At 32.6% G+C, this 20,493-nt stretch overlaps 1 protein-coding gene across 1 annotated transcript in view; it reads left to right on the top strand.

Annotated features, from left to right (window-relative positions):
- LOC115888288 (vigilin) overlaps positions 1-17,491 on the top strand; it is a 40,423-nt gene extending 22,932 nt beyond the window's left edge. Inside the window, exons 9-17 of the mRNA XM_030907963.1 lie at positions 1,853-2,071; positions 4,620-4,795; positions 4,908-5,105; positions 6,857-7,016; positions 7,591-7,774; positions 7,834-8,032; positions 10,567-10,867; positions 12,382-12,692; positions 16,397-17,491. Coding sequence (XP_030763823.1) covers positions 1,853-2,071; positions 4,620-4,795; positions 4,908-5,105; positions 6,857-7,016; positions 7,591-7,774; positions 7,834-8,032; positions 10,567-10,867; positions 12,382-12,692; positions 16,397-16,564 — 1,916 coding nt within the window. The 3' untranslated portion in view covers positions 16,565-17,491. The remainder of the gene's footprint in view (positions 1-1,852; positions 2,072-4,619; positions 4,796-4,907; positions 5,106-6,856; positions 7,017-7,590; positions 7,775-7,833; positions 8,033-10,566; positions 10,868-12,381; positions 12,693-16,396) is intronic.
- The last annotated feature ends 3,002 nt before the right edge of the window (positions 17,492-20,493 follow it).

Raw genomic sequence — 20,493 nt, 5'->3', positions numbered from 1 at the left:
TTTCCCATCACTAATTCTATCTCAAACTACATATTGCAGTTGGAATCACTGAATGAGTATACAGGTGATTTCAACTGTAGTGATTAAATGCATGCCTTATATACTGTATATACTTCACACATATTATATTCTATATTATATTATATACTTCACACATATGTGTGAAAAAGTTCCAACCCGTTTTTTATTATTTCGTTTCTTGAGATTGTTTTTTATTTTTGAGTTTTTAAAAGAAAGTTTTTGTGAAATTTCTTTGGCAACCCAACAACAAATAACTATCATGGCGGTAAAATTCATTATGTAAAAAACCGGGGATAAATGACAAAATATTGAAAAAATTCAAAGAGAAAAGTTGTTCATAATTTGATTTTACGTTTATTTGTCATTTTCATAAATATACAATTCATTAAACTTGAAATAACTTAAAGCGCGTTTTATTCAAATAATAAATTATGGATGTTTGTGATTTTTATTTTTTTATTATTTAGAAACTTAGGGCAGTAAGCAGGGTTTTAGGGTCCGAATTCTGAACACCTGCACCGATTGACGTGAAATTGTAACAGTCAATAGAGATATATGTAAGAAACAAAAGTTACATAGTAGCGATGTGTGCTTTCACCCTGGGGGTGAGTAATAGGTCACGCATTTTAATTACAAAAAGCAATAAAGGGATGAATTCTAAGCAAAAAATGTTCTATGACATTTTTTCAGAAAATTAATATTTTCCTAGTTATTTAAGATTGAAAATGTTGATTTTTCATCTAAAAACTGCATTTTTTGCCAATTTTTATAAATAACTCGAAAACCTTGCGTTTTATTGCAAAATTGATATAAAGCAAAAATTGAGTTTTTGGTGGAATAACTAAAAAAAAGAAAAATGCAACAGAGGAAAATTGAAGGTCTTTTTTTGCAATATTTTTGCTCCCTTTTAATTTTTCTGTAGATCTCTTTATTTCGTAGATATTATGTTTTTTTAGTTTGACTTGCATGTAAGGTCCACCTTCTTCTGAGCTCTTAAAACTCAAAAATCTCGTGAAAATTAAGAGTTCAAGACTGTTCAACTATAGGGGTTAATTTGTAGCTCGTGTAATTTTCTACAAATTGATGGTTTTTATTTTTATGATTTTAGTCATAGATTTTGTTGTTAATTTTTTTCCGAAAAAATGAGGTGACCATTTTATTTTTATCATAACTCCGCGAGTTTTTGAGCTACGAACTTTAAAAAGTCTTTTCAAGCACTTTAAAAACGGTCATATTCATTTTCTTCGAAAAATGTGTTCTTTCGCCATTATTTTACGATAACAGGTTGCAATTTAGTTTTCGAAAAATAAAGAATCAAGTTTACAGAGTGATAACTCGGCTATTACTACACCTATGGAAAACAACAAAAAATTAATTGATTTGTTATTCCAAAAGCTTCATTTTGTTTTATATGAGTTTTGCGATAAAACGAAAGATTTTAGAGTTATTTATAAAAAATTGCAGAAAAATATGCAGTTTTTAGATGAGAAACCAAGATTTTCAATCCTAAGTAACTCGGAAAATATTAATTTTCTGAAAAAATGTTTTTCAGAATTGAACATTTTTTGCTTAGAATTCATCCCTTTATTGATTTTTGTAACTAAAATGGGTGATCTATTTTTCACCCCCGAGAAGGGGTGACACTTACCCCCAGGGTGAAAGCACACATCGCTACTATGTAACTTTTATTTCTTACATATATCTCTATTCACCGTTAAAATTTCACGCCAGTGGGTGGAGGTGTCAATAATTCGGAGGTAATACCCTATTTTTATCCTCGCTTACTGGCCTAACTGTTTATATACTAAATATTCAATTTTGTTTTTTTCAGGGGGTGCAAATATTAAAAAGATCAGGGAGGAAACGAATACAAGAATTGATTTGCCAGCTGAAGGTGATAAAAGTGACAGCATAGCAATAACAGGAAAACGCGAAAACGTTGAGGAGGCGCGTAAAAAAATCAAGGAAATTCAAGACAAACTGGAACATATTGTTTCTGAGGAAATTACTATCGACCCTAAATTTTACAATTCACTCATTGGCGCTAAAGGTAAAGTTTTTTTAAATAAAATATATATAAAATAATTAAATATTATGCTTGAAAACAATGAAGTTATAATATTTGTTACCGAAATATAGCATGTTGGTTATCTTACTTATAAAGTATATAGTATGATGTAAAAAGAGCCATACTGACATTTTTAATGACAATATTTGTTCATAGTTCGTGTCGGACCAACTCGTATTTTTTTTTTATTAAAACCTGATAAAGTTCAGCAAAATAAAACACTAAATCACCACAATACACCAAAACACTTTTACTTTTACACTGGACGAACGTTTCGCTAACCATGTTAGCATCATCAGCAGATGATTATAAACTGAATAAAGTAACTTGTAAAAGGAAAAGTGTTTTGGTGTATTGTGGTGATTTAGTGTTTTATTTTGCTGTGTAACACCAAAGGTTCCAACCCTCAACTGTAATCTGATAAAGTTAATAAAAAAATAATTGTTTATAATTAATATTTAATTAAAGAAAAATATAAAATTACTAATTTTCCCAAAACAGTTTTTACATTTTCAGCCTAAATATTAAATTGAACTTCCAAAACGAAACTAAACGGAATGAATTAAAATGGCGTCGAATATTTTCGAATTTGTTCTAGAACAAATCTGAAGTTGTCTCTGAAACTGAAATCTGTCAATTCTAAACTGTGAAGTTAGACAATAGTTAGACAAAAACAATGCTGTCCTTGTCTAGGCGGCAATACTTGTCGTGAGGAGAATGACAGGAATGACACTAATGACTGTTTCCAATTTTCCTATTTCACTGTCACCCCCCTGGTGTTGCCATCGAGGTTGCCATATTAAAATGTGTAATATATGTAGTATGTTTGACGAAAATATCTTTGGATAAAAAATCCAAAGATATTTTCGTCAAATCCATTGTATTGAAAATTTATTCCTGTTAACATAGAATAACCAACAAAAATATAAATTCTCCTAGGGGCCACCCATAAATTACGTCACGGGGGGGAGGAGGGTATCACAGTAATGTGACATAGTAGGTTTGTTCCAACCCGCCGCAGAACCATCACCGAACGATCACGCTCGTGCGCAGTAATTCAAATGTGTTCCAACCGAGATTTGACGGTTATCGGACGATCCTATTTGCGTTAGAGGTGTGTAGTTCTTGAACGAACTAGTTCCAATGAACTATTCCGACCCCGGAATGAAAGGAACTAGTTCCTGGTTTTTCAAAGAACTAGTTCCTCCGGACCTATTACGCTTCCGGGATCGAGACTATGACCGATATAAAATAATATGCGACGGCGGCGGATCGGCTAGCGCGCGTAACCCGATGGTAGGCAGGAGTGGGAAGTGCCAGCCGTACGTTATCGGATCCGGACCTAGAGGAACTAAACTAAATAAAAGACTAGTTTACGTACGAAAGGACCGGGCCAGCGCGATCGATGCTAGGCAGGAGTGGGGAGTGCCAGCCGTATGCCGTATGTTATTGGATCCGGAACTAAAGGAACTAAATAAAAGACTAGTTTACGTATGGATCAGCCAGCGCGATTGATGCTAGGCAGGCGTGGGGAGTGCCAGCCGTATGTTATCGGATCCGTACATAGAGGAACTATTAAAAGACTAATTCACGGGAATCTGTCCAGTCGGCAGATCCGAGATATAATACAAGGCGACGACGATGGATTCGGCCTTGCCTATTGCCACAGCCGGCGCGGCGTAATTACCACAGAAATTTGTCGTGGATACTGTTTTTGATTTTTAGTTTGTTTTTTAAATATTTTATGGGAGTGTTTCACTTTAAAGTTTTGTGACGTAACATGTTAAAATTTAATTTTAACATTAATACTTGCATCAGTGGGGAGAGGGTTCTAAACATGTGACAACCTGTGACAAGGACGGGGGGAGGGGTTCAAAAGTCCTAAAATTCGTGTGACTTAATTTATGGATGGCCCCTTATAGGTACTGAATATGTCGTATGATCGAAAAAAGTCGTTTAGTTGGCTTGGAAATGACATTTACCATAATATTTTACATATGAAGTAATAGCGATCTTCATTTCCATGCCAACTCTCGCCGTTCTTTGTTTATTCATAATATTGTTTAATGATAGAAAATTTGTATTATTAACGTACTGTACCCAAGATCCGTAGATCTACGGATTAATCAGTAGTTCTGGCAACACTGCCTCCGGCAACCACTCGCTCTGTCGACTGAAAGCAGAACTACGGTCTGCTACGGTACAGTATTGTTTATCCGCTGCGTTGTAAACGTCTATCAGCGTGCAGCGGCGCAGAGCTAAACTAAATCTCGGAATTCCCGAACAGGCTGATGGTAACGCCAGCTACATCTCGGACAGGTTTTGTGACACGAAGTCGCCCATAAGGTTGCGCATAGTGATGTAGAATTATCGGTAATTTATAAATCGATAATATTACCGGTATCATTAGTAATTTAAAAAAAACAGCTTTTTAAATACGGCGCTCTCTGGTAAGCGGTCAGACAGATATGTCACGCTGCTTCGCAAATCACTTTCGTGATGTTAATTAAATGTGTTATACATTTTTTAGGAAAACTAATTCATTCCATTATGGAAGATTGTGGTGGGGTCACTATTAAATTTCCCGGTGCCGACGACAAAAGCGATAAAGTCACTATCCGTGGACCAAAGGATGACGTCGATAGAGCGAAAAGACAGTTACTTGATTTGGCGAGTGAAAGACAACTTGCTAGCTATACAGATGAGGTAATAATATAGTCACAGAGAAGCTATAATAATCTTATATGATTTTTAGCACTTTTCTTCATTTACGTCAGAATTGTTGAATACTTATGCTGTATTTTTCGATTTTTCTTAGGTGCGTGCCAAAGCCCAACATCACAAATTCCTTATTGGTAAAAATGGTGCCAATATTAAAAAAATTCGTGATTCAACTGGGGCACGAGTAATATTCCCATCTAATACTGATGATGATAGGGAAGTAATCACAATCATAGGTAGAAAAGAGGATGTCATAAACGCCAAACAACAACTCGAAGCCATGATTAAAGACATAGTAAGTATACAAATACAAATTATCAAACATTTATTTTAAGTCATCGAATAAAAAAACTAAGAAAGGAGTAAAATAGTATTTTTATATTTAGATATTAGAGACGGACGCTAGCCAACTGTAGCAAAATTTCTTTAATTTTTTATTTTTAATGGTCTAATTCTTTAATGATTTTATACACAGATTTGGTCACTGTAGAAGCGTGGTCTGAATTTTAATGTGTAAGACAGTGATGGAGACATATTAATGAAAAATCAGTTGTATTAAAAAGAGAAAAAAGTTTGATCGATGCATTTCTTCAATGCGGTATTGCCGGATTTTGCATCTAAATATTAAACCGCTCAAGTAAGCGTTTACGAAAAATGTCGCATCTAGGGTTGAATCTTAAATTTCCACAATTAGTTACTTGTTTCACTACAGCCATAATAGATTCTTATTAAGCCTTGGTCTCAGAACTACGTTGTGTCGCTGGCGACAAAAACAATCATAGTTGTTAGTTTACTAACTAAAATCAAAATTGACAGCTGTTTGAATGGGCTCTTTCACAAAAAAATAAAATACCCAATTCAAGGACAAAATCTGAAATAGAAGACTATTTTCAGTATATTTATTCAAAAAAATAGTTCCATGACATTGAATAATTTTTTTATAGACCCTACATATTCAGATATTAGTAAATTTTAACTTTTTTTTCGATTTTTGTCCATAGGACGAAGCACTGTGCGGCGGTGTTGCCGCTTTTCAACATGCCAGGTGTGACGTATTAAAAATAAAGTGCGGATTTTTACTCTGAGCTTTTTTGTTTTTATTTATTTTCTTAAGAATGATTTCAAGTTTTTCGAAAGTGAGATAGCAGAAAATTCTAGAATTAATTGGTTTATTCGATTATGCGAATTCCAAAATATAGTGAAAGAGCCCATTTAGTACAAATTTTATTGGTTCTGTGTCGTGTAGCCCATGGCACTGCGTAGTTTTTGAATGAGGCTTTACACCTTAAACACGATTACTAGCATTATTTCTGAACTAATCTGAACATACCAATGAATATTTATATTCAATACTTAAATTTTAGTTACGTAATCGAGGTCGCGATTTTTAAATTCATGGTTGCCAACCAGGAACATATTCGGCGCTTGTCTGACTAACTGGAATTTAAATTACCCCCTGGAGATTCAGGTGGTAGCTCTGCTGTAAAAAATGTCCTTTTTCCCCATTTACTTATTTATTTCCTGACATTGCCATTCATTTTGACACTTTAGTTTTGTATTAAAAGTTTTTAAATTTAAATGAATTGTGTTGTGATACTTTATGAACTGGCAACACTGTATGCCGCTTTTTCTATTGTCTTTCTGTCTGTCAACTAGTGGTATATATACATACTTATATATACATATGCATTAAAATACAGCCACAGAAATAAAATACCCAGGGCCGTATACTCGAAACTATTTCTTGATTGGTTTTAAATATTTTAATGGAAAATCGAATACCGCATAGAATAAATGTATCAGCCCACTCTAATATTTTTCTTCAAACACGTTTGAATTTTCATTATGGTATCTCCATCATTATCTTACATGTTTAAATATAGACCATGGATTTGGAAGACCTGGCCATCAGGAAATATATTATTAAAAAAACAACTTATAGTTAGCTGGAGTTAACTATAAGCAGTACTTATTAATCTTTTTGTTAAATATTTGGAGTAAAGCCACGCGGATTTGTTAAATTATTATCTATATATTTTTATTTAGGACAACATCATCGAGGATGATATAAAAGTTGATCCTAAGCATCACAAACACTTTGTTGCGAGACGTGGGGAAGTTCTTCATAAAATAAGCGACGACTGTGGTGGAGTCTTGATATCTTTCCCCAGATCGGGAATCGACAGTGATAAAGTGACGCTTAAAGGTATGTTAAGACTTTTAGTTCATTGCAGTTTATTTTGACGTTATTTTTATTATTTAAATATGACCTTATTAGCGTTAATATGTTCTATGATTCGATAATGGTATTAATTAAGGGAAACAAATTTATTTTGTTTGTATTTTTTGAATTGGTACAAAAAGTTGAAGTAGGGGTAGTACTGGAAGTTGACATCTTCTTGTTTTTATGACAGTTTTTAATAATGACGTCTTGGGGTCCATCCGACAAAAAACATTGATTTTAGATATTGGTTTACAATTGTAAGATGAAATTATGAACATTTTATCTATGACATATTTGGATATTGTGTCATCTTTCTCTTTTTTTTTGGTGATTTTTGACTTGGCTTGCAGTATTGAGGCAACATCACATAAAGTACCATTGTGATAAAAAAAAACGATGTCAAATTACCTCAGAATTAATTATATTATTTCTAAGATGTTCTGAATTATTTTGATCTGAATTATACAAAATCCACTTATTGGTCGCTGTGTTTAGAATTTTTAATTTTGTATATTAATTGATCAATAGAAGTTCTGATTACTTAATTATTGTTAAGGAGCACGAGAGTGCATTGAAGCAGCCAAACAGAGAATCAATGAGATCATATCCGATTTGGAATCTATGGTTACTATCGAGTGCATTATTCCTCAGAAACATCACAGAACTGTCATGGGCACTAAGGGTTTCAGAGTACAAAAAGTCACGTCAGATTTTGATGTGCAAATTAAGTTTCCCGATAGGTATGTCCAAATTTTATCGTTTAGTTTTGAGATAAATTAGTTTTTTTTTGAACTTTTAGAGACAATACGAGCGAATACCACTCAGAACTTACTAATGGCGACGTTAATGCCGAACCTATTCGTCAGTGTGATATCATAAGGATTACTGGCAAAGACACAAATTGTCTTCAAGCTAAACAAGCATTGTTGGACTTGGTTCCTGTCACCATTGAAGTGGATGTTCCGTTTGAAATGCACAGATCAATTATTGGCGCAAAGGTAACAAATATTTTTGATACTTCTAATATATCATAAATAATTCTTTTTAAATATTATTCATTATTGACTTGTTGCTTTTTGATATTTTGAAATATTTTTAGTTTTTATTGTCTTTGATTCCGTGTGATCAAAATGTTTTATGATCAAACAATTCGTAAAAAATGTAATGCAATTTTCCATAAAAAAATGCTTTTTAACCACCATGCAAAGCATGTATAGTCTGTCCAACGACAAGATCCTTGACAGTGCTAGATGTGTCGGTCATTTTAATTTCAAAGTAGTTTATTCTATTTTACAAAGAAATAAGTTGGTATAGTCTATAAAATGAATAACTTTGAATTTTGATCGTTATTTTTTACCAACATGGCAAATATAAAATCTCTCTATCGAAAAAGTTACTGATATTCTTTAAATTGAGTGCCTGAACGAATCAGATAGGTAACTCTTTTTACTTTGGTGAAATAGTAAAGGAAAATAATAAAACAAGTGACAGTTCTTCCTCTTCTTGCAAAAATCAACACGAAATGTCATGCTTGTCAAAAGTAAAATGTCATCAGTTTCTAAATATCAGATCAATGCCGTCTCTAATAGATCAGCCTCGGAGCGAGATTTATGACGTCACGCTAGTTAGATACTAGCGTGACTATATACGACTACTATATACGCATTAATAAATATGTTGTAGAATACATAGAAAACGTAATTATTCCTCGTATTTTTGGTTTGTGTTTTAAAAATGATATAGTTTGAAAGTATACATGAAATATACATAATATGCAGTTAATAAATGCAATGTATCTACCTATTTATAGTAATAAATACTTTGGCAAATAAACTATGAACCATACAAATGCAGCAAATGTTCTACAATATACAAATAATGTATAGGTACATAAGTTAATGGGTAAAATGTAAAATATATTTTAAATTTTGGAGTTTGAAAATCGATCTAATTTAACAAAAAACATTTAATATCTACTAATAGTGATGTATTAATATTTGCATTCACAAAATTTCTATGTATATTGTGCAAGTATCAATGTTCAAAAAATTATATTTGCAAATAATAAAATATCATAGAAAACAAGGCGTCAGCGATGGCTATGAAATAAAGATCGCTGTCATTTTATATGTAAAATTATTCTAAAATTTTAGATTTTCTTGGGATTTAGGTTCGGGAAAAGCGCTGATTAGGTTTTCATTTGGTTTTTCATTATTTTTATTTGGTTTAAAAAAACGTTTCGGCTAAGACTATAGCCTTCATCAGTGTTGTGTCATATGAAAAAATAGTGTCGAATATAATCCAGAAAATTACATATAAAATATTCACACCACACACTACATAATGTTTACTGCAATTAATAAACTAATACAAACTTGTCAAAAGATGACCACAAATTTTTTAAATTATTATACTTAACACTAAAACTATCTACATTGACTATGGAGTACGATTTCAGCCATAGTCAATGTAGACAGTTTTAGTGTTTTAGTATTTTACAACATATTTATTAATCCGTAGTATCTAATTAGCGTGACGTCATAAATCTCGGTCCGAGGCTGTTCAATTAGAGACGGCATTGCGTCAGCATGGCCGCAAGTTGCTAACCTGATAAAATTAACCCTAGAAAAGCCCGCGAGAACTGTCAAATTCAAAGTTATTCGTTTAACAGACTATACAACGAGAACGCATAGCAGGAAATTAATATATTTAAAATTTGCCTGATAAGTGATTACTTCAAAATATTGTGAAAAAAACTGTATAAAACTGAAAAAATGCAATCGAGTTATATTATTTTAAAAAAACTGTATATGTGTTAATACAAAACAAACAAGAACAAAACACCACTTACCAAAAAAATATAAAAAAGAACTGTTTCTTACTTTCAAGCTTCAAGAAACTTCCCGCAGTTATTATTATATTTATCAATATAACTTTTGCACAAATACTAATTTGTCATATACCACAGGAATAAATAAAACAACATAAATAAAACAAACTATTTTATTAATAATAACACTTACCAAATTTTACACCTTAAAGGTTGATTAATTAACTTTAATCTTCATTTTTTAATTTGGCAAAACTTTGACAAGCCTCAAAAATCTAAAGGCGAGTTCATACGCATCGGCGTCCGTTTGTCGTTCATCGGTTCATCGTTCCATCAAACCAATAAAATTGAAATATGATCCGTCATTTATGAAATAAACCAATAAAAAATATTTTCTTAATTTATTACTTCTTCAATTTTTGAAACTACACTTTTTCAAATATGTCCTTCAAATCCTTCAATTTAATAGCAGTTGAAGTTTCACTTCAAATATGCGCACATAGTGCGTGCACACTTTTTTTTTAATTCTCTTGTCATCTGTTTTTTATCTCTGTAATGTAACTTGTGTAGCTTAGAATATTTAGTTTTAGTATGTACTTCGAAACGGAGAGTGAGAAACTTCATTAAATTTCACTGAAACATTATCTACAAAAAGATAGTTCCCCTGGAATAAAATCTAACTTATATTTTTTGCTTTTTTAGGGACAGGCTGTCCGAGAGTTTATGAACAGATTTGACGTACATATTGTATTGTCTTCTACGGAAATCAAAGAGGATATTATAAAAATAACGGGAACTCCTGCCAACGTGCAAGACGCCAGAGAAGCGCTTTTGGATCGCGTGAAAGAGCTCGAGGCAGATAAGCAAGACAGAGTATTGAGGTCGTTCGCTCTTCAAATCGAAATAAACCCCGACTACCATTCCAAAGTTATCGGAAAACAAGGCGCAGTGATTACGAAAATCAGGAAAGATCACGATGTACAGATCATTTTGCCCAAGAAAGGTAAGAATAGTTAATACCATATGATCGAAAAAAAATCAATCAAATAAATTATATGATGTCAAATTTTGGTTATTGGCTATTCCACGCTAATTTCTGTGTATAAAATTATTGCACAAGTACATCAAAAATTTTAATAACTCTGATTGGCAGCGTGTTATCTAAAAGCACTACAAGCTTATTTTCAGGGCAGTTTATTAAGAAAACTATAGATGAAAAGCAAAATTGTCTGGTTAGATTATTTTAAATAAAATAGCAATACTTTTTAGGTTGATTTATATTAAAATGTTAAGTAATGCGTTTTTTACCTTATTTATCAAATTAAGTATAGAGAATGTTATATTCTTTTAAAGCTCACAACAGGTCAAATAAAAGAAAAATATAATATACAGTAGGGTGCACCAAAAAAAATATATTTTTTTTCTTTTTGGTTACCGTGAAAATATCGTTCAGGATGATGAAAAAAATTATGGTAATTGAGCTTTTAATATTAATATTAAGAGGGTTTAATATTAATATTAAGAGGGTCTTCGTGATTTTCTATTTCCCATTATAACATGGGTAAACAAATTCTGTTCTTATTTGGAATTTTATTGCGTTCTACATATTCTTGTAGGAAATTGAACGGTCTTCAAAAAAAGTCTAATATGAATTTTCACTTAACCAACTCATTTGAAAGTTATTGAAGGTTAAAGTTCAATAAAATTGTATATGATAACTTCCACAATTATTATATTTATATTTTATCATGAAACATTGGCTCATATCATAAACTATCATATTTTATCACGAAATAATGGCTCAAAAACATAAAATATGATATTTTATGTTTTTGAGCCATTATTATGTTTTATAAAATATAAAAAATCGTGGAAGTTATGTATAATTTGAAGTTGAACTCTAACCTTCAATAACTTTCAAACGAGTGGATTAAATGAAAATTAATACTCTTTTTTGAAGACCGTTCAATTTCCTACAAGAATATGTATTGATTTTTACAAAACGCTGATTTGTTAGAACGCAATAACATTCCAAAGAATAAAAAAAATATTTCCCCACGTTATTTAAATGGGAAATAGAAATTCACGATGAGGCACCTCTTAATATTAAAAATTCAAACATCACCAGATTTTTTTTAACACCCTGAACAATATTTTCACGGTAACTAAAAAGGAAAAAAATATATATTTTTTTTGGTGCGCCCTAATATACAGGGTATTCCATTTAAAAAAAGACATAAGATTGGGTCATATTTCTACGTGAAAAACTCAACGGGACACAGTTTTTATCTTTTTCATAAGTTATAAGATAATCAAGATACGAAAGGGTTAAAAAAACGCACCATTTTCAATTTTGCGCTGTATTTCAGAGACCAGGGCTAGGACAAATCTGTGTGTATCTACTCATAAACGAGAAACCCGATAAAACACAATAATGGGACACCCTGTACACATCCGTTTGCTTATTTCATACCTTACAATTAGTTAACATTTATAGTGTGATTTATTTAATTTCAGGTGACGAGAACGAACATATTGTTACTATTACCGGTTACGAGAACAACACCTACCGTGCCCGAGATGATATACTGAAAATCGTCCGAGAATTGGACGAACAAGTGAAAGAGGAATTCGAAATCGATGCTCGCGTCCATTCTCGTCTGATTGGTGGCGGTGGGCGCAACATCAGAAGAATTATGGACGACTTTAAAGTCGACATTAAATTTCCGAGAAGCGATTCGTCAAATCCCAATTTAGTAATTGTTTCTGGCCAGGAAGATAATATTATCGAGGCTCGTGATCATTTGCTCAATCTGGCTGAAGAATATGTAAGTATAAATTACAAATAGTTTAGTATAGTAGTATATATATATATATATATATATATATATATATATATATATATATATATATATATATATATATATATATATATATATATATATATATATATATATATATATATATATATATATATATATATATATATATATATATATATATATATATATATATATATATATATATATATATATATATATATATATATATATATATATATATATATATATATATATATATATATATATATAAATATCTCTAAAAAGCCTAAAAGTCTCATGACTTGATTATATATATATATATATATATATATATATATATATATATATATATATATATATATATATATATATATATATATATATATATATATATATATATATACTATAATATATATATATATATATATATATATATATATATATATATATATATATATATATATATATATATATATATATATATATATATATAAATATATATATATATATATATATATATATATATATATATATATATATATATATATATATATAAATATCTCTAAAAGCCTAAAAGTCTCATGACTTGATTGGTTATCTTTCTCCATTTGTTTCTGTCTTTCGCCTTTGTTCTCCACCCATCCACTCTTATTCTTCTCAAGTCCTCTTCAGTCTGGCCCTCTTCATCCTTTTCCATCTGGTTCTCGGTTTACCCCTCCTTCTCTTTCCACCTATTTCACGTTTCATTATCATACTAGGAACTCTTGCTTCAGCCATTCTTTCAATGTGTCCCAGCCACATCTCAGTCTTTGTGCTCTAGCTACTCCTATCTTAGCGAGGATAGTGATGTTAATATTTCGGAAACTTTTGATTGTTGCGTGAAATTTCCGAAACTTTTGGAAATTTATGTAATTTTAGGAAATTTTACAATTTTACATATTTTTTGTTGATACAATGAATAAATTAGATAGACATTTGATACCAACATGTAAGTGGGAAAAAAACAATAAACATAATATTAGTTGTTATATTTTTAATAAACAATACATAACTCCTAAAAGTCAATAACATAACATATAACAAAAATTATTTGGTAACATTTGTACTTTGTACATAATACTGGCGTTGGTGCTCCCGTCGCTACGTTACTTTCGAAATAGCGATTTTTGGTATGTCTTAGGCATGGTATAAAATAGCGTTGTTAGAAAGATGAAACGTAAAAGCAAATAAAATAAAAATGTTATTTGCTTTTATACATTTATATAAGATTTATTGTTTATTTCGAGTAACATAGAGTCGATATCTGCACCGTAAATTTTTTGTAGATTTTACAGGTATTATGTTTCAATTGATAACACGGCCAGCGTTTCCTGAAAACGCTTATACAGGGTGAGTCTTAAATAAGTGAAAATACTTTTAAGGGTGATATATTTCGACCCCAGGAACACGTCTATGAGTTTTTTTTCGCAAAAAAGATGTAGAAAATCGCGCATTATTTTTTTTATTTTCCTGTATATTTTAGAAAACTAACTGTATAATTATTTCTTAACTTATCATGCTTACGACTTTACTCTATGGCTACGACACTAAAATAATGGATGCAAGTACAGAAAAAAATAGGTGGTTCACAAAATTGTTTAAAAATAAATCAATTTCTTTATAAATTTTCAAACTTGAATAACTCGGTTATTTTGGACTTATTTGGAAAACGGTAAAAAGAAAATATGTTTCTTTTTTCGAGTTCTACCAGCTCTGAAAATATTTGCACTTATTCAAGATTCACCCTGTAGCATAAACCCCTGTAGAGTAATATCGCGTTTTTTATAACTGTCTACCGCTGATTGAGCCACGATTTTTTTTGTCTGTCCTTTTGCATAGGTACGGCTTTTTAAATAAATAAACATGACATTCCACCAATCGACATGCATGTATGCGATTTGTCAAATTCTATGCCTCTTTCGGGTTGTCTGCCGGCATTTTAGCCACGAGAAAAATGTCTCAACAGTTTTACACGTTTCTTAATAATAAATAAAAGCTATTTTCGCAATTATAACACGTGTACCTTATAATATTTTTAGTGTCATAATTACACCCTTTCGATTGGCCGCCCCCGATTTAAGCCCCGGGATCGCGCTGGCAGACATGACTATTTCATAATGGCTACACAAACGGATACTTCATACATAAAATTAGCCATGTAACGATGATAAGGTTTTTTATGTAGCCAGCTCTCCGTCTATTATATCACACTTGTGCCTGAGAATTTTATAGTTTGAACAGAGTACGTAGATCGCCGAGTAGCGACAGAAACCGTCGGCTCTTTTGATGTGGTGGGACCAAATACGTTTAATATAACGTTTTAATACGTTTTTTATTTAAACGTATTTGGGTGGGACCAAATTTTCTTTCTCTCTCTTTTGACGTGTTTGACAGATAGACTACGTATTTAACTGCTCAACTTATGAAGTGGTCCTATAAACATGGTATACACTGCTCACAATTTGAAGTGGAATTAATTATAAAGTTTTATACAAATCTTTTTTGTTTTGTTTTATCCTTATTTCTAAATTTGAATGTATAAAATATCTTACTGCTAATAAATAATTAAAAAAACGATTCGTTGCCTGACGTGGTCTTGAAATAAATTATATAGAGATATTTGATAAATGGCAACGGTGGCAACTTCGCTTCTTCGTATGACAGATAACCTACTTATTTCGCGCAGCCGCAAAGAAAATTGAAAACGGGGCTGTCGCTACTCGTCGGTTTAGGTACTCTGGTTTGAATAACTGCATTCGTAAAAACCAAAATACTTAAATATTGACATAACCACGATTTCAATGTTATTTCAATATGATCATAGATAAAGGAAAGAAGCTGGATTGAAATGCTTGGCTTGCCGCCGAAACTTATAATTGTTTTGGAGCGCATACGTTGTAGGGCGCTGCTATAGCGTTTGCTAAGAACAACCTCAAACAAGACCAGAAATAATTTTCTCTTATCAAAGTCGGAACCTTCAAAAATTATAAAATCTTTTAAAATTTAAACCGCCCTCATTGAAAAAATACCGAAAAACTTTAACAGCGTCCATTTTCAAAGTAATTATTGCTATCTTGTGAGTTTCATTTAAATTTTATTTACTCAAACCCCTGATAATTGTGAAAAAGTGGCATTAAAAACTTAAAAAGCTATATGAACTATGAACTGCAAAAACCATCGTGGCATAACATCGGTTTCCAATGTTTCATAGGAATTTCATACATGTCCTTAACCTTATATAAAATTAAATTTCTTATATGCAACACACTGTATTTTATTTAAAAAAATAAAAGAAAATAATAATAAATTTGAAAATATTTGGCGACATAATTCCGAAAAAACCGAATCGCCCTGAAATTATCAAAAGTTTTGGAGTGCGACCATTGTAAGAATAGTGCCAAGTAGTATTTACATTGTCTTGATGGGCACTGTCCAATCTAAACTTGTTTCTTTTATCTATGAATGCGACCAACGTGAACCGGGACGGCGGGCGTGAAAGAAAGTTAGCCGGACAGTTCTGATTTCCGCCTTACCGAGCACTGCTACCGAAAATTTTAAAAATCGGTTGAAAGGTACCAAGCCTATAGTAGGTAGGCACACGCCGTTTAGAACCAGATATATTTTAGAATCAATTGTGATAGACACAATACTTATCATATTTATTTTTGCAGCTTCAAGACATGGAAGAAATGGAAACCCGTCAGAAGCTGCGCACTCTGACGCTGAGTTTCGATGCCAATTCAAGTTCCTCTCCCGCTCCCAACGGTACCGAGCCAGGTAACGGCTTCGTGGTGCAAGGAGGTCCCTGGGAGCAGAACGCCCCAACACGGCCAGCGTGACCGACTTCCCCCGCCTTCGGGCGCGGGGCGGAACAGCCCTCGCAGGCCGCGCCCGTTGCTGGTGCCTGGGGCCATCGCCGCTAAAAGATTCGCACCTCTTCTCCAATTCCATTCATCCTATTCCTTCACCTTCATAGATATTTTATTGTTAATTCGCGGTGTAGGATCAATGGAATAACGCCCCGTCGAGTTGTACCGACGGAAAACGAGGTGTGGGATCGGTATTTGCCAAAATTAAGGTACTAACCTTAGTTTGTAAGTCGTTTAGCGGATTCGTCCTCTTCCCTCACTGTTTGCTGCATTAAATAGGCCTGGCGACGACACTGGATCCTCGATTCGGAACACTGATTGAAAACACACAAACAAACTTCTTTTTTATATACTAGTCTTCCCGAGATTGGGCGGACATTCGGCCTACAACCGGCTCTATGGTAGAGACGTTATGATATTGTTTAGTTGTAAATGTTCGGTCTACTTTTTATACGACGAAAATAATTTAAGATTAATTTTATTTTTCGCGCGCAAAAAATTGTTTTACGGGTATGGATACGTTTGCGTAATTTCGTTTTAAATTCCTATCATAACATCTCTGCATTTACGAATAAGGCAGTGTATCGTGCCTTCCTATTTCTTTTATCATGACCGTACTTTATTTCACACTGTTGTTTAGCAAGATGTCTTTATTTTTCTGAAAGGTGTACCTATTTGTTTTTAATAAATTAAACTTAAACAAAAAATGACTGAGACCCGTGCCAAAACTGGGCATGGACTTTATTGTTATAAATTGGATTTTTTTTGCTGTTGTTCTGTATACATGAGATCATATTTTATTAATTATAGAATTGATTATATACATAAGCCTTGCGGTCGACTTGGTAGCCCAAGACTAACCTGAGGGAGAGAATAAAATATATATAAAAATTGTAATCGTTTGTTTTAATTCATATTCCTAACCAAATTTAATTATTAGTTGGAGCCTTTGAATAAGAAGACTAAGGAAGGAGCATAATGCTATCCATGTATTCATGCATGGTGGGCGGAAAAAGCTCTCTAGGGTGGGGATCCTTGACAGTTCTGTTTGACGATTCATTTGACACATTTGAATTTGATTTGAAATTTTGTGGATTTGTCAGTCTTTAGGAGCTTATTTTATGTTATTTATTATTTATTCTACTACTGATAGTTGTATAAAGGTAGTAAATCTAGATGGAAATTGTGGCAGAATTTAAATTAACAGTGACATTATCGCGATTTATCGAAAAAGACTCGAAAATAGTTGGTTGTGTAGTGTGCGGTAGATCTCGGCAAAAATCGAGTGAAATAATGGAACAACTTTTCGCTAGTAAGTGACTATATAATATACATACGTGTAGTAAACCGATCATTTATAAAATTCACTTAAATTAACTAAATTATATATTTTCTTGCATTTTAAAAACTTTATTTACTACTTGTCAAAGATCAGATGTCAAAGAATTTTGATACGTTAATTTGACTTACCTGCTTCAGTAGCGTATCGGATGTTTGTGATAATAAATACTTATTATAACTTATCTATTTTTATTAGAATTATATATTTTTATAACAATTTTAATAACTACCAACATTTAATCACAACGTAAAATAAAAGAACAAATTATTGAGTCTACCCCATGTCTACCCTACATCATAGTTTTACATTTTTTAAATAAAATTAGAACGGCACTGATAAATCGGAATTTAAGTCGGCCATATTTGAGGCCCATCGCGGTGTACCTAAGATTTTTGATATGCTCCTTCCTTAGTCTTCTTATTCAAGGGTTGGAGCCTGGTTGGAGCTGATAAACATCAATTTTTAGGCTGTCTCAAGAACGTCAAGCTGTCTGACCAAAGAAGCAAAACAAAGTAAAACAAACTTCCCAAACCCTGAAAAATAGAAGATCACCAGGTCCAGGCAACAACTGTGGGAATGCTTGCTAGTCCCTGCATTTTGCACGGGTTTTGCCTTGCTGTACGTTGCTCTAGTTTGTGCAGCTGCAACTGCTCCATAAGTAATCATGGGTCTTACTATCACGGTATACATCCAACGCAAAATGTAAGGGCCGCCGCCTCATCTATTTATCGCCAGTCTTTTGCATATCATGAGAGCCTTTGTGGCTTTGCTGGTATGCTGGTAATGTTCTTAATATGCCTTCTATACAGAAATTTACTGTCCAGGATTATTTCCAGATATTTGACTTCCTGTAATGCAGTATTTCTTTTCCATCTAGTTGGATTCTTATCAATTTTTCAGACTTGGCTTTCTGGTGAAAGGCACTACCGCGGTTTTGTATGAGTTGATGCTCAGTGATATAGTTGGCTTCTTTGGATAATCACACATGGTGCCTTCCTTTTCCCCCGAGCGATCATGACTATGCCATCTGCATACTCTATGCGTTGTATTCTTGCTAGAGTTAATTTATCTAGTAGTTCATCCACTATCAATCCGCTCGAATGGCTAAAGTCATATCTTGGCAACAGAAGGCATCTTGTGAAGATTGATACGTCTGTCTTCTTGTAAGCCTATAGAATGTGAAGGTGTCCCTTAGGGTTCAGTAATTGGCCCTATTTTGTTTCTGGTCTTTACCAACGACATTGCAAATCTAAATATTAGCGGTAAAATCTGCCTCTTTGCCGACGATACTTAAAGATTCTAGTTTCACTTGGAGCGGCCCAGATGTTACGGCACTATATAATACTATATCCAGTGACTACACCATTAAATCTTGGTGCGATTCTAATCTCCTATCAAAACTAAAGTGTTGTCGTATAAAAGTACTACAGAACCTTTTGTACTTAATAACACCACTATTGACGTCGTGGACTCTGTGAAATAATTAGGACTTGTTGTAGCCAACTCGTTAAAATGGGACTTGCACATCGAAGCTTTATCAAAGAAACTAAGCGCTGCCTGTTTTGGGCTAAGATCAGTTTCTAAGGAACTTAACTTATCAACCTCTAGAATAGCCCTTTTGAGTCACATCTTCGTTATGCCCTTCCATTCTGGGGTACTTGCTGCGCATCAAAATTTGATCTTATTTTCAAACTTCAAAAGAGAGCAGTTCGATATTTATTGGGAGTGGACAGTAGAACTCGCTGCCAGAATTTCTTTAAAAATTTCAAAATTCTGACTCTTCTCTCTATTCTTTTTGGAATCCGTTTGCTTAATCCGCAAGCACATATCTGCTGTTCCCTAAAGGCCATCTGACAACTATCCACTTAGGAATGCGGAGCACGATCTTTATCTACCAACCCCGAGCTCAGAACTAATTACAGGCTCAATACTGTACAATCTGCCTTTGAATATCAAGTCGATTTCATTCTTTTCCCACATTTCGCAAAAGCTCTGAAATAATACTTACTGAGAGAGCTATATGCGGTAAACGACTTTTTGTTGATGTTTAATCATGAACAATTTTGAATTTTAAAATTTTGATCATCTCACGCACTCAAAAGTCCAATATTTAATATTTTATAACTCTTAAAATTATATCCATTTACAATTTTCCTATTGTAAAATTTTATTGATACGCCTTTTTTGTGTTCTGCAATAATTGTCCATGTATGTTCTATTTGTAATTTTAATGACTTAAATTTTTTTAATTGTATATTTTTTATTATTTGTATATTTTTGTGCTTTTGTTTGTTTTGTAAATACTTTGTCGATGAAGCTATTTTGGCTTTTTTGCACAATAAAGCGTTATTTATTATTATTATATCAAGCTATACAGTGGCGGTAGGTTACTCCACCTGGTAGAAGTTCATGCGTTGTTTTAATAGTTGCAGTTTTGGTATCCATCTGAGCTGCTGCCCGTGTCGACACTGTTTTCCAAAACCAGCGAATTATCGTTCTGTTCGCCCTTCTTGGTTCTAGAGATCGTTTGACCACATTGTGAGGTTTGTTATCAAAT

Source organism: Sitophilus oryzae, unplaced genomic scaffold (genome assembly GCF_002938485.1).
Source record: "Sitophilus oryzae breed Bouriz unplaced genomic scaffold, Soryzae_2.0 scaffold_693_pilon_pilon, whole genome shotgun sequence".
NCBI lineage: Eukaryota > Metazoa > Arthropoda > Insecta > Coleoptera > Curculionidae > Sitophilus > Sitophilus oryzae.
The sequence above is the reverse complement of the archived record's forward strand: the minus strand, read 5'-3'. Positions and strand labels throughout refer to the sequence as shown.